This window comes from Amia ocellicauda, chromosome 1, assembly GCF_036373705.1.
Source record: "Amia ocellicauda isolate fAmiCal2 chromosome 1, fAmiCal2.hap1, whole genome shotgun sequence".
Taxonomy (NCBI): domain Eukaryota; kingdom Metazoa; phylum Chordata; class Actinopteri; order Amiiformes; family Amiidae; genus Amia; species Amia ocellicauda.
Window position 1 is genome coordinate 13,307,871 of NC_089850.1, and position 15,652 is coordinate 13,323,522.

Genomic DNA, 15,652 nt, shown 5'->3' on the forward strand with positions numbered 1-15,652 from the left:
ACTGCTTTCATAGAAGTTTCATAGAAGGTCCAAACAGGAATATTATACAAAATATTATAATTTCTTGCCACTGCACTAGTTTGTAAAATTTAAAAATTTAATTAAAGCGAAGGAGGTTGGAAAAAGCCCATTAGTTATATATCCTAACATTCCTTGCAAAATAAGGTACATACGGCTGATAACTAGAAACAAGTTTGTCTTGTAGTATTCAGTGGCACAGAAGTTGCTAAGTTCCTACATGTAAACATCTGATGAAAAGCAAAATGCAAGCATCCTCTTTCAGAAGGGCAGCCTCCTTTCGAATCCCATTAGCTCTTGTTAGACCGCTGTGGTTGTGTAAATACACCCGTTGCCGTAAACAGTACTCAAGGTATGAACCTCCACTCATATAAACAAAGTGAAATGATTCAGCCAGATGGGCTTCTTCTGACAAGCTTTCCATGCCTTGCTAATAAATATTAAACCAAGCCATATTTGACCTGACAGCGGGCCTGTTTATACTGTCCAAAACCAGTATAAAACAGCAGCAGAGGATTTTTATACCACTAAGCAGGACTTTTTTTGAAATGGGCTTTACTGATACTTTGTGTGTGGACTTCCTTATGTACTTTCATATACTTCTGTTGGAAATGTGTGCTTTCTTTCTTTATTTGGCTCACTCTACATGTATTCTTGATTGTTTTTTTGTTGATGTGATGCTCATTAACACTGCATGCCTTTTTGACAGGGTGTGTTTTAAGCCTAGGATCACTAATTGTGAACTGGGAAAAGTGCCACTGTACTTACTGACTGTGGCTGCCCCCCAGCTGTAGGGACATAGGTTATCCTGTAGTTCTGCACCTTCCCTGGCGCGTGGTCCCATTTCACCGTTAAGCTGCTCGTGGTAGCGTTGTACACCTGCATATTCTGAGGGGGACCTGTGGGAGCTGAGAATACAATGGAAACATGAATACAATCCATAAATAGCAGCTGAAAATGCACATCGTCCTTGTAATTAGGGAGACGATAAGTGTTAAGAACTCAAGAATGTAGGGAAAGTATTCCTCATGAAATGTGTAATAATTCATGTCACTTACCAGGTGTTATAACCTTTATTGGCACTACAAAGAGACAGAAACAAAAACAGGATAAATTAGCACAATGGAGAAGGAAAAAAAAATACATTATTTAATCCTATAGGTGTGGGAAACGAGGCTTACGTGTGCGCTGTCTGCCCATTAAATCCTCGCTCTCCGATTCATCTGGGTAGATGGCTGTGACCTGAACTTCATACATTGTGTCTGGATCCAGGTTCTCTAGGACTTGGGAGTTGTCATCGCTGTTGAGGATCGCCTGTTCATGAAATCTCAGTTACTGTCTTGCTCTGATTAACACCATTTAGCACATTGCTACTGAAATAATTGCAATCTTGTGGGACTTACAAATTGTCTGTCGGTGTCGCCCTGTTTAACCCAGCCAACTCTATAGAGAGCGACGTCAGGAGCTGCATGATCCCACGTGGCCCTGAAACTGGTCGATGTCACTTCAGAGAATCTCAGGTTTCTCGGTGCGGGGACGACATCTGTGAAGATGAAAAAATGACAATGCCGTTGACAATGCTGTCCTGACACTTACTTTAGGAGACCTTCCTAACCGAGAAATGTAAAATGTAAATAATGTATGTTTGAACGAGACCGGTGCTGTGTGGAAACTAAACCTGAACAAAGGGCGCTGTGAACACAATGTTTCATGTGACCGATGAGTCATGGCAGGTTCTGGGTTTAAGCTGAAGGAGGTTGCCAAAAGCATGAAATGATGGAGCAGTCAGGGCTTGAGAGCAACAATTTGCTGGAGTTACTAGGTGGTTTCAGTTGGAGGTTTCCTTTAAAGACCTGATTATTCTGGATTATTCACAAAAGCTAGTCATTAAGTTACCGAGCTCCATCAGTATTTGCGGCAAAAGTGATAAAAAGAGCAACTTTTAACATCACGCTTCAAAAAGACACCTTACCTGTCACAGCTTGTCCAAGCATGGGACTTCCAGGCCCTTCATCGTATACAGGAGTGACTGCCACGTCATACTCAGTCTGAGATATGAGGTTATCGAGGACCTTTGTAGTTGTCCTGCCTCCGACCTCTATCTGCAAGCACATTAGGAATGAAAGATTTATAATTTTAATATTTTGCCGTTGTTTATTAGACCAGAACACAAACATGTTTATTATAACCTATAAAACAAGGTCAAGAAGCAAAGCAGTAGAGGATGAAAGAAACAGACACAAAAATTATAACTAATTTCTGTGGATTATACGATACTATCTTAAAGACCTGTTATGTTTAAATATTAGTCAGCAGGGAAATGGAGATTGCAAGGTCCCGTATTCATGCAAATAAAGGGAAACTTGGTCATGATGATCTTGAACATGATGTACTGTAGAGAATGTTATACTTAAAGATGTAAAAAAAAATTGAAAAATTGTTTCCAGGATCGTGCATTTGCATCAGTTGATTACTCAATCAGTTTGGACATTCTTCCCTATCTCTTCCCATTCTTGGTGCAAAATCTGGACAAAATCATCCATGAATAAAAAAAAAGTTATGTTTCAAAAGGAAAAAAAAAACTTCTCGGGGGGAAAAAATGTAATGGACAGAAAATTATGTATCTAGTGGAACAGTTACATCCATCAATTTAAAAAAGCGTGCAGGCACTTATTGGGCATAGTATTCTTGCAAGCTTTGCTGAACAGCAATTCGCCTGAGACTTGAAACGTATTATCTTCTCAACCTGACACAGAAATCCTGATGAACGCCACAAAGTGATTTATCTCAGGATATGGTGCTTGGCTGGGACCAGAATGTACAGCCAGTTATCTTCAGAAGTCACTGTCTCCCAAAGGCCAAAGTCATAAAATATACATCCCACTTAATTCGAATTGTGGGACAATGTGGCTTCGGTGAATCGTTTAAAAATCCAGTAACTCCTTCTTTCACGAGAAACCTGTTATTGCAATTTGGCTGATTTGGTCAACAGTATTCCAGCTTTACATTACAGTCCTTCCTGTCTTCTTTACTTTTTCCTACTATCCTCTTACACTGAGCTGTCAGGGCAGACTGGATATGTTTTTGAACGCATTATAAGTTTGGCGACACTCATCTACCTTTTCAGTCATTATTACCAGGTCAGATTTTTTTTTTTTAAACACAGAGTAGTAACAGGCTGCAGAGTCTGACACATGCCAAACTCAGGACTCCTTCCCACCTCCTTGGCTTCATCTCCATCGACAGGCTTGTACGTGATGATATATTTGCGAACATTTCCTGGTGCCGCATCCCAGTTAAGGTTCATAGTGCTGTGTGTGACATCGGAGATCCTCAGCTCCCCTGCTGGTGGTAATGGCACTGAAGAGGGAGAAAAGCAGATTTACAGGCAAATTCATTTGACTCTGTCTTACATTTAAACTAGGAGTATTGGCTGCTGCACACCACATGCAATGTAAAGGAAGGTCTTGAGTTGAGCATCCTCTTTTTGTAAGCGGCTAAAAGGGCTAAGGTTTATAATGGATTGAAAGTTAATGTCAAACTATTTTTTTCAACATCTGAACATCACCTTACACAGCATTGCAGCTGATAGTAGCAGCAGTAAGACGACAACGATGACTATATGCCCTTAATTCGGGGGATTTTTGTATTTTGAACAACAAATTATGTTTAAAAACACAGCCTAACAAGAACGAAATACAAAATAAGTACAATGACCCTAACCTGTCAGCCACTTAGCTTTGGGGTTAATAAAAAAAGCCAACTTACACGTCACATCCTGTGTTGTTAGAGGATCACTAGTTGCGTCTCCATAGAGGGCAAACAAGGAGAGTGTGTACGCAGTGTTGGGAATCAGCTCGACCAGCTGAACATCAGTCTCATCATACCCAACTTTCAGCTGCAGGTAAAAGGCAAGAAAATGTGAGATATTTTGTGATGCATCAATAACCGTATAGAGTATGCTCTGCTTTTTATGTTTGCTAAGACAAACAAGAATTTCCCAAAAACTAAACCCGGTTCAGTATTGCTTCCTCAATTTTTTTGTTTATTTGGAGTATAGGAGGAATAACGAATTTCCAAGTTCAGGAGGCAAGTAAAATTAATTGAATCTTTGATCTGCTTTCATTCAAAAGATGATGAATTCAAAGCTGGTTTGGTCACAGCCAGTGTGAACGCAATCTTCCACTTGTCCTTTCGTTTTTTGTTGTGACCGTTACTACAATAAAGTATGAAACACTTCTCCAGATTCTTACTTTCCCTGAGATGCCATCTGGAGAGTGCATAGCTGTATAAGTGTGCATTGTCAAAAACACAGACTGGGACAGGAATTGTCCAATAAACCTACTAAAAGACTTTGCCTTTATCAGTTTGAGAACATATCCAGCCATACATCTGAGTTAAGTTACCAAGCCTGCTGCTTTTACCTCCTTCTCCCCTGCTGGTACTGTAGCATTGATTGGGCTGTACAGCAACATGTAGCCACTGGCCTCACTGGCTTCCTCCCACCTCACTCTCATAGTAGTTGGGCTCACGTCATAGGTATTCATTTTCCTCACCGCTGCGAGGGGCACTGTTGAGAGAATTGATTTGCACACAATTTGCAGTTAATGTTTCGCGTTCCTATCACTGACTTCCAACCCTAGCCTGTGTCTCTCAGAACTGATGGATATTTTTGAGGAGAAGAATAAGAATAAAACATGAACTCCCAGCTTTTTAACATTTTTCGAAGCTCATTTTATATACAAATATTACTATATTGTTAAACCAAATGGGACTGAGTTGGGCTTGCAAGTGTTTACATGTTTATTGTTAATAGCTTTTGCAACTATTTGAGGTAGTGCAGTCTTTATAAATGTATCTTCATATTTTTTCCTAATTTTCCTAGTACTTATCTTCTTTATTTTTCTAATGTATGCAGTGTTGGTCTGAATGTCCGTTTTATTTAGTGAAAAGTAATTGAGGGATTCAATGGTGTGTTTTCACTGGCTATTCCTAGTTTTGCAAAATAAAGGTATGACTGGAAACCATTTGAAGAAAACATCTAGAGGGTATACTTTTGTTTTAATAGATATGGCTTAGAAGGAAATGAAATGAAAGATGTAGCAGCTGCACTTACGAGTGGTTTCTGTGCCTTTTAAGGGCTCGCTGCTTTGCTCCCCAAGGATGGCATAAACATTGACGTAATACTCCGTCAGAGGAGTCAGATCAGGAAGGATTGTTGTTGTAACTGATCCATCAACAAATATCTGAAAGAGATTAATGATCATTAGTTTCAGAAACTAATAAAACTCGGAAGACGAAAGGTCACCAATTCCTATAGCCAACTCTTACCTAAGCTCACAGTTATATAGATATGTATAGTTGTTTAATTTACCATTTTATACCTTCATAAAGTTTTCAAAGCCTTTATTCCTATGTCCAAGGATGGCACTTATAGATATTGCTAATACTGTCACTTAAACAGTTAATTAAAAATGACTTGTCACCAGCATGCTATATATATATTGTGTAAAAAGATTATAAAGTAAGAGAGAGTAAAATAAGCCTTGACATTAGCAAATGGAAACTGGATTTTCTCTGCTGTCAACTTTCATTTTTATTATGCTGATGCGGTCTGGCTATGGCCAATTAAAGCACAAGATAATGGACAATGGCCAAGTCAAGGCTCCTGAAGCCACAGCGATTTGAAGCCTGGCTCAGACTAACAATATATATATATATAAGATGTGGACATGACATGGTGAAGAAAAAACACCATCAGTATTACGACAGACATGACACTAGACACTCAAAAGAGAAGGCCTGGAGCTGCCCATCCATGTGCTAGGTGGCCCAATGTGCTGGGAATGCCCTCACCTCTTTAGACCTGCCTCCAGCCACAGGCATGTACTGAACACGGTACTTGTCCACGGAACTGCCGGGCGCAGTCCAGCTTGCCCTGAATGATCGAGTTGTGACTTCAGATGTCACCAGGTCTGTTGGGGCTTCTGCTGTTGCAGCAGCTTTAGGGATAAACATGAAGACATATAACAGGTCAATGTTTAAGGTTCATAGCTAAGATTATACTACAACCACTTTTCTCAACTTGTAAATTGGAATACTGTTTGTCATGGTATCTCTGCGGTTTATGGAATAATCAGGGTTGCATAATGCTCTTTAATGAAGTCATGATAAGTCCAGTTCTTTGCATAATCAATAATTTTCTCATTCAGACCATGTCATGTCTCATGTACAGCTTTGTTTAAGTTTTCTTTCACATATATATATATATATATATATATATATATATATATATATATATAAAATATATATATTTTTTTTTATATATTTTTTTTTATTTACTTTACTTCAAATTAACATACAAAACAATTCACTTTCCAAACACTAAATAAACTATGCACGTGCAGGAAAAAAAAGTGTCAAAATCTAAATTACTTTCATTATACTTGGCTGATGTTCAGATGTGTGCTCACCAGACCTTTACGCCAAATTATACAGTTCTTTTGTGGGATTAGTCACCTCCTATACTAAGATAAATATGTTTATAAAACTGCAGAATAAAATCACTCCAGCTAATACTGAATTTCTAATAAATGACTCTTTTATGATCCTGTTTTCAGCACCCTGTAAGTTTGAGAAATGCTTTTATGGACTGCAGTTTTTACCCCTGGCATTTTAAATCACTCTAAAAACATTGACTTGGCCTCCTCTGGCTAAGCTTGGACTCTAGACTTAACTGCCAGGGTAACATAAATATTTTAGCACTAATGTTTTTTAACCAGTGTAGCACCTGATAATGTTACAGAACAGCGGCCAGGCGGTCTATATGTCTATTCAGTGAAAGGAAACGGAGAGTTACCAGGGCCCTTGACACTGTTGCAGAGGTTAATGGTGAGGTCATCCACCATGTCCAGCAGGAAAGAGAAATCAGCAACGTTGTACATGTGAATCTCATCGGGGTCCGTAGCAATAGACCTCAGTTCATTTTCATCAGCATTTTTAACACCTGCAAACAACAAATGAGAGTATGTGTTGTTAATACCGTGTGCTCCGACACTGAGGAACTGACTCAGACAGTGATGCAACAGTTTCAGCACCAAGGACTGTCAAATGTATCAACCATGAGTTTAACAGACCAGAGTGAAAGAAGTACCCACCAATAGCGTACAGCTCAATGCCCTGATCTCGCAGGTTTTGGGAGTTTTCGATGATGTCATCTTGTGATTTGCCATCAGTGATGAGCACGCCTATCTTGCGTGAATTGGGCCGGAGTCCTACGTTGGGCTTGAAGTTGTTCTGAAGAATGTAATTCAAAGCCAGACCTTAAGACAGGGGGAAAGGAAAATGTGAATACTCAATGGGAAAAGCACTTCAAATCAAAACTGTATCTGTCCTGTTATAAATGACTTCTGTAACTATTGCCATATTTTCTACTCATACATAAACTATCTTTAACTATCCCTCAATAGAACCAGCGCTGTAGTTGCTCCCATCCATTGTACTCTACTTAGGACGAAAGGTGTATATTATATTTTCTTGGTCTTGCTGCATTATATCCAAAATTTGGAAAAGTGATAATTCTGTGACAGTCAGTCGCACTGGGAAAGGCAGACTAATAAGATCACTGTGACCCAATACAAGATGAAGCAGTTATTGAAGATGTATGGATGGATGGGTAAGAAAAAGTGTAAATTCATGGAATACCTGTTAAGGTGTTGCCTCCTTTATAGGGTAAATTGGCCACAGCTTCAAGCAGAGAGTCTCTGGTTTTGTGAGCGTTCAGATGCCACTCAGTCTTAGGGTCTCCACTGTACTGAGCCAGACCTGCAAAGGCGTTTCAAGTTAAATACTTATTTCTTGTATTTTTAATGTTTTATTAAAATGTCTTAATAGATCTGTATCACTTACCAATCTGGACTCTGTCAGGACCGATATCAAAGACTCCGACCATACGGGCAATGAAGGACCTGATGGTTTTGAAGTTCAGTCGTCCGATACTCCAGGATCCATCAACCAGCAGGACGATGTCGGCCTGAGCCGTGGTCTTACACTTGACATCTATGAGGCCAGATGACAGGATTGTCATTAAAGAGCACAGAGTTGTTGCATTTCCTCTTAACCGCACAGAAGCAGTGATGAAAAAGAAGAACCCAAGACCATACAAACCAGATTAATGACACATCCACAGAAACACAAACAAAAAAGGAAAAGATGGAAATAAACACAAACACAAATCACAATCACAATTGGCATAATTGAGCAGCTTTTTAAACAGTTACACAAATGAATAGTGTTACAGACAATTATTTTTACACTTTTGGAAAAGTTTTCAAGTCATGTTTATTTGCAACATTTACAATTGTTATTTTCTTTCATGCCAGAATTCCTCGTTTTCGGCCTTGGTCCACTCGTTCTCCACATGGCTTTCTGGCCTTGAGCCTTGAGACACATTTGGACCGGACATGGAATTCATCCCATGGAAAAACAAAAGATACCCTCTTGACATATGAAATGTGAGGGCTTCTTCCTGGTAACTTATTATACATTCCTCACTGGAACAGCGCCTACTATTCCAGACACCTGGGGATGAAAAGGATTTCTCGTCTTCTGCATAAAAACTTTCAGACATTTCAGACATTGTGCAAATATGCAATGGAGTACAACTGAAAACAGGTTAGAGGTATTTTGTTTTAGTTAAATTTCCTCACAAGGATAAAAAATACAAATAAGTATATGTGTAATCTTTGATCCTAGTTGTTTCTTAAATTATAATAACAGCATTTTAGCCTTCAATTATTTCATAGATAAACTGGTGAAAGAAGTAGGTTGTGGCATAACAAGTAATCATATGGAATCGCACCGTTTCTGTAGAGTTTCTTATGTCTTTCAGAACGTCCTGCTTCCGCAGGGGGAATATTGTTTCCCCGGGTACTAGGACACAGTGGCTTCACCAATAACAGTTCCAAGCCAAAACCAGAGTTAAAGAGCACAGGGATGAGAATAAAAAACATTGACACTAAGCAAGATATATGACCACCCAGTCTACAACAACTAGACATGAGATTATGGGCACAGATACTACTGTGATTGCATAGAAACCATATATATTTTTATTATAATAAATTAATATCTATGGTTTTAAATGTATTAGATGGGGAATATTTCTGCTTTGTGTTCCCTTGGTACTCAACATTTGTGTGGTCTTATGCTTATTTAAAGTATGCGCACAAACGTGTCCGGTATCTTACATAAAAGCTTAAGACAGTGCTTAACTGTATACTTGGTATTCCTTCTCTAACACCTCAAGGTCACACCCCTGCACAGCAGCCAATTTAGCCTTATCTGTTCCAGATTAAATAAGGAATTCCAGCCTTATATGAAAAACACAACATTTTCCTTGCCTCATACTGCTAGATGGCTGCCCAAAAATTCAAACTTGCAAAGCTGTAAAACAATCGTAATTGCAAACAGATTATTATTTTTTTCTCCATTTTGCTTTTGAAGAAAAAAAAAAAGACTACTACGTGTCAAGAAAATTATAGATCAAAATAATAAATTGTCACAGATGGTGAAGTCATTAAAAGCTATTATTTCATGATGAGTGAAGGCATGTAATTCAGCTTTGTTTACAGATGGGAAAGAGATACGCGAAAGCCAAAACTTTCCATAACTGTCTACTACACCGTATTCCTAGTGGTGCCAGTCAAAGCTGAATCAGCAAAAATATAAATTGAACACAGTTTATTTGGCTTCACTGATAAAGTACACCATGCAATTATAACTTAATCTGAGTATACTTCATAAACATTGGATATTATAATACGTCTGCTACTATAGGCAATTTATACTCAAAATAAAATCATTACTTATAAGTGGAAACAGAGGGAAAAGTCTACAAATAATGACTACTTTGCATTACACTCTAATATTGCAGCACATCGACAGTAAGACTGGTACATTTGTAGATGTAGATGTGTTACCTAGGTTATCAAGCGGAGGGGGTTCAGGTGCATCCATAAGGGTTGTCTTTTCTTCACCAGCGAGTGGCATACTTTCTCCACCATCAAACATGCCAAACACACTGACTGTGTATTTAGTTCCAGCCCTGTGTATGAATCAAACGTGATCAGGTGAGCAGAGAACTTTCACAATCTGACTGTAGATTAATTTGTGTCTCTGTATCTGAAGTTTCTATTACCATGTGACAAAAAGATACAGATGCAGATCACTAGACACAAGACTTCTGAACTCAAGGCAGAAATCTGATAATACATCTCTTTAAGAATAAACCATTAGCACAATAATCAGATAGAATAGTGAACATCAGTCTAACCTGAAGCTACAAGTATGTGTTTTCAGCAAAATGGGAACAAAGTTGAAAATCAATAACAGGAAAGAAAAATACATCCCCTCTTCAAACTTTCATCAAAATAGAAGCTAAATCTGTTAATGTTTTAAAACCACTGCCCGCTTCAAGAATTCACTTTCCTTTGAAGATGCATTTTAGGCAATATGCCCACACCTTAATAAATGTGTTATGTAGACAACTTTCCCAAAGTTGGTAATCGGCCTATGTCTTGTTCATTAATGATGTTTTACATATGCTCACATTAGATCGCCCCTAAAGCATGTCAATTCATGTTTCCTTTAGGCAAAAGACAAAAAAAGACTCATATGGAAACACAACCAGTCCACATTAAAATTCCTTTCCTGTTATGTTCACTATACGCTGTGGTCTGTATATGCAAACTTCCCTGGCTTATCATTTTAGGGTCAAATCAGTTTAGACTCATGCAACACATAATTACTAGGCTAGTTAAGTGCTTGCACTAGGAAGAAACTAAAATGCAGAGCATGGAGAATTTCGCATTCAGACAAACATTTATCAAATGAGCGTTCATAATATAACTGTTTAACAGGAGCAACTGTTAGGAATTAAATATGAAAAGAAAGACTGGAAAGTTGGATGTCTGTTTCAGTTTCAAATTACATTGTTAAACACACATAAAAACAATGGTTCTTTGAGACCAGACTCTGCCTCATGATGTAGTTCACTGTAGTTCACTCTGCAAAGATCCTTCTTTCTCCACTGAGTCAGGTAACTGATTGACCAAACCTAAATCTCATGTCAAGCTACACTTTATGGGATTCACACACTGGTCTTCAATATTTCTTTGATACTTTCTACTTTTCTATCCAGAACTCCCCCCTGTACCTTCAGATTTTCTCATACTATGTTTATAGTATGTATAGTATCATGTTACTATAGAGAGTAAATCAAGGCGTGATTATAAAGCGTCATACCTCAGCTCTTCCAGGACAACTGTGTTGTCATAGGGTCCCACAAGCAGCTCCCCCAGATCAATGTCTTCTCCAGTTGGGTGGAAGGTGACCTTATAGCCTCGCACATCTCCCGGGGCGTGGTCCCAGCTCACTCGGAAACTGGTCTTAGTTGGCTCAGAGGTTTGTAGGTTCCTGGGGCCTTTGTAAGGTGACACTAAAAAAATAAACAAGAAAGAAAATAAATTCTAGTGTCGTACCACAGAGACACAGAAGCTGTACAGAGAAGGAAACTCACATGTGATTGGCTTACAAAACATTAATTAATAACACTAATAACTAATGATAATATATCTGTATTGCCTCCATCAGCAAAGAAAACAAAACAGTGAGTGTTACATTGCCAGAGCACTGACAGAAGTGACGCCTACACCATTTCTGATGCAAACAAGCGTGAGTCAGCACTAGCGTGGAGATGCTTTCCTATGGTGTAACTACAGGTGCTCACAGGCCCACAGAATCAGTTCATCAGCACAGTCACATTGCTCTTGTGGGTAAGTATGGACCAACGTACATGTCACTCCTACTCCTTGCCTTGCTTTTCCTTCTCCACGCCTGTAGACCGGATTCACGATGATGTCGTATGAGGTCAGGGGCTTTAGGCGCCGGAGCACGGTGTTTGTCATGGTCCCAGGCACCTTGGTGGCCAGCTGTCGCCCGCCAGCCGTTGGTCGGTAGCTGACCCTGTAGTTCACCACGTTGCCAGGCGCCGGCTCCCATGTCACCTTCATACTTTTCTCAGTTTCCTCAGACACGGTTAAGGTCTTGGCAGCTGCGGAAGCTGAAGCAGAGAAGCAGACAAAGAAAGTCAGCGATGACCGAAACCTTGTACTATATGAGTCAAGTGCAGTGATGGCATGCATGGGCTAGAGGATAGGACTTTGGATACAAATCACAAAGCTGTCGGTTCAGGTTTCCTCCTGCTGTATTTTTGGGTAAGGTTTTTCACCCCAGTTGTTCCAGCTCAGCCCAGTTGCATAAATGAGAAGCAGCTCTATGATTATTAATCTGCCATGGACAATCCAAACTGGGATGAAGGCCAATCCAGTCAAGAAGGCTTAAGACCCATAAACTTCTGCTGTTTCTGCGGTAGGTTTCCTGTTTAGATGTTTGATTTAAGCACATTTTCCTTATATTTCATTTTCATATCCAATACTATATTTTTTCCTGTGACATTCGGCATATGTTTATATTTTTTCTCGTGGCAATATATTGCAGAAAATATAACTTTTCGAAAGGAATGCTAAAAACTGTGTGTGAATTCTTTTGGCAGTGATGTTGTGCTGTGAAAAGCTCTGAAGCTCCACATAAAGCTTGCTTCACTTGAATCTGTTTCTACTGAAATTATTAGATCGACAAGCAACCATCAATGTAAGGCAACAGATACTTGCTAAAAACACTGGATTTATCAGGCAAAGTCAACATCAGCAAATGACAAATTGTTTTTCATACAGCACTTCCTCTGAAGGACATGTTAGCCATATAGATGGAGAGAAGATTGCATCAGCCATACTTTCACCTCATGTACACTCACAAATCTGTCTCACTGTACTAACAAGACAGTAAGAAAAAGTATATGTTGATGGCTGTTAAAACAATCAGCTTCAAATTCAGGAAGAAGGTTTTCGTCAATGAAAAAAACAACTTTGAAGGATTTTCATTGACTGCCAAGTGAGCTCAGGAATGAAAGGGGATTGACCCTCAGAGAAAAATAAAGTTTTTTTTTCTTGAAGTGGTATGTCCCAACTCTGAGATCTGCAAATGCTGATCTTTGGGTTGTTCCAAAAGTATCAATAAACAATCGGCTTCAAAGCGCCTTTTTCCATGAACAAATTCACCCACCCGTGAAAGTTTGGCAAAAAAAAAAGCTTTTTTGATGTCTCGCATGCATCTATCCGGTTAAAAAATATACTACCAAGACTGCGATTGTTGATGTTTACTTCCCAGAACAGATTTGAATTCTGTTTCTCCCTTGGAAATGGGTAAGAAAACCCTGAATGGATTGTGCATTATCTAATACACTACACATATGTATCACTTTAAAATTGCTACCATCACTATGGCATTCGGAAGAATCAGGTGAAAGCCAATAACAATGACGTTATTTCAACACGCAAAAAGAATTATAACTGTCACTGTCTCACATTTTCCACAGCGGACCTAAACACTGTGTCCTAAATTTGTGTTGTAAAACTCATCATTTCCTGCATATTTCTTAAACCCATGTCACCACTTACAGAATCAAGGGAGGAACAATAAGACATTCTTTAATTAAGAGTCTTCTCCAGAAACTTCTTGTCTTTTTTTAGTGAAAATATGATCCGTAAAGCTAAATTCCAGAATCTATCTCTGTAGTTCGTTAAATCTTCCTGCCTGCCTAAGACTTTGTTGGTAGGCTGGGGTCTCACCTAAACAAAAAAATAAAATGTAAATTTTCTTATATAGAATTTTGTTTTTGTATCATGCAGAAGACTACTGTGATGAAAGGCTTGTAGTTAAGTTGACAATTATAGCTTGAATCTATTACAAGCCACAAAATAAACTGGAACATTGGTGGCTTCACATCAAAAGACAATCTCTTTACACTACTACACACCAAAAAAAAAAAGTGTTAAATTGCTTTGCATTATGGGAATATTTGCTGCTCTTAAATACCTACCATCTGTTGTTTCCTCTCCCACCAATGGATTCCCTTCCCCGCGGCCGTATGCTGCATAGACAGACACCTGGTATTTGGTTTCAGGCGTCAAGTTCTCCAGCACGGTCTCGGTCTCGTCTCCGGGAATGCTTTTCTCTCCGGCCTCCTCGGTGAAAAGTGATTTCCAGGCTATCCTGTAAGCCCGAACCTTCCCCGGTGCCGCTGCCCATGAGACTCCAAAGCTTGTGTCAGTGACATCCTTTGTCACCAAATCCCGGGGGGAACCAAGTTCTGATAAGAAGAGCAGAAGAGACTATTTGTATTGGTATTATGTGAATCATATATGACTGCTTCAAGGAATATTCAGCACTGTAAGGTCAGACCTACAGGGGTTTTGGTTTGACTGCCAGTCTGATTTTTATTTAAAAAAAAGTTATACATCACCAGATACATCAGTAAATGACTGAAAAAAAAAGTCCGATTTGTCATATCACTTGGAAAAGTTACCTACAATGACGTGCAAGTCATGGGGCGTTCCCTACAGACAACTAATTCAGTTCATTTGAATTAATTTAGTTAATATTTCTTATCCAGAACTAAACAACAAATAAAGTGGCAGAAAAACAAAGCCTTTGCATCACATTTATTCGACAGAGATTGTATATTGTACAGTTCTGGAAATTATTTTTTTCTAGATTTTTTGATGTCTACAAATATTAACATCTTAAGCAAAATACATATCCACCTAAATCTACCTCAAAATGTGCTGGTCTTTCTGATTGACATAGATTCATTCAAAATGTAATCAAATTAAAATCAAAGTCTCAAGATTGAAGCATTCCATATTCCAACCGATTTTTAGTTTTGCTATGTTTTCTTGGCTTTCTTTTTCCATTGAACAAGAAAACTCAATCCATAGAACTGCATTTTATACTAATACAGATGTTCTGCGCTCCCTGTGGAATATACATTGAAAAACCCTGAATGCAGAAATCGCAGATGGTGTTATAAAAGACTTTGATTCGCAGTGATAGTTTGCCAGCACATACTTGAACACACAATGCAACTCCTTTGACTGTGGTCATATCAACACATTACAGGACTGCACTGAGGAACACAGCTAAGTATACGGGACAGCTGAGGACTGAGTCATTGCTCCAAGCACTTAGCAATGCTGAGATTTTGAGTTGACTTATAGTTTTACAAATAATCTTTTATCCTCCAATATTAGTTAGGACTGTAAAACAATAACTAGATATAAGGCATCTAACAATTGCAAAACAATACATATTGAAAATCAATCTAAACCCAATATAGACCTGAAAAAGAACAAGGCAGTGATTGCTTTAGGGCATCTGCTACAGCTTGAAAAATGTACTGGCCACACAGCGTCTGTTACAGTAGTGCTCTCAAAGGTGCATAGTAGGGATGAATTACTTTCTCTTTCATCGTACGGCCAACATATTCTCAATTTTGAATGTGCCTTCTGGATTTTAAACATCTCTCTCTTAGGCTCACGACATGTGGTTTCGATTAAAAGGGTGAATACGAGATCTACTGCACATGAGCACCAATCTACAAATCCACTACGCGGCAAGGGCATAGCTGGGTAAGTCTTTTATGAAGAAAGGGAAATTCACCAGTAACGTCTGCTCT

At 38.8% G+C, this 15,652-nt stretch overlaps 1 protein-coding gene across 3 annotated transcripts in view; it reads right to left on the minus strand.

Moving 5' to 3' along the window:
• col12a1b (collagen, type XII, alpha 1b) overlaps positions 1–15,652 on the minus strand; it is a 75,286-nt gene that overhangs the window by 35,450 nt on the left and 24,184 nt on the right. For all 3 annotated transcript variants that reach the window (XM_066723046.1, XM_066722964.1, XM_066723119.1), the window contains exons 14-31: positions 14,018–14,287; positions 11,873–12,139; positions 11,323–11,515; positions 9,999–10,123; positions 7,927–8,076; positions 7,723–7,842; positions 7,176–7,340; positions 6,878–7,024; positions 5,875–6,020; positions 5,135–5,264; positions 4,443–4,588; positions 3,787–3,916; positions 3,239–3,378; positions 1,991–2,120; positions 1,422–1,561; positions 1,200–1,332; positions 1,077–1,100; positions 787–926 (exon numbers count right to left, since the gene is read on the minus strand). In XM_066723046.1, the coding sequence (XP_066579143.1) occupies positions 787–926; positions 1,077–1,100; positions 1,200–1,332; positions 1,422–1,561; positions 1,991–2,120; positions 3,239–3,378; positions 3,787–3,916; positions 4,443–4,588; positions 5,135–5,264; positions 5,875–6,020; positions 6,878–7,024; positions 7,176–7,340; positions 7,723–7,842; positions 7,927–8,076; positions 9,999–10,123; positions 11,323–11,515; positions 11,873–12,139; positions 14,018–14,287 (2,696 nt within the window). The remainder of the gene's footprint in view (positions 1–786; positions 927–1,076; positions 1,101–1,199; positions 1,333–1,421; positions 1,562–1,990; positions 2,121–3,238; positions 3,379–3,786; positions 3,917–4,442; positions 4,589–5,134; positions 5,265–5,874; positions 6,021–6,877; positions 7,025–7,175; positions 7,341–7,722; positions 7,843–7,926; positions 8,077–9,998; positions 10,124–11,322; positions 11,516–11,872; positions 12,140–14,017; positions 14,288–15,652) is intronic.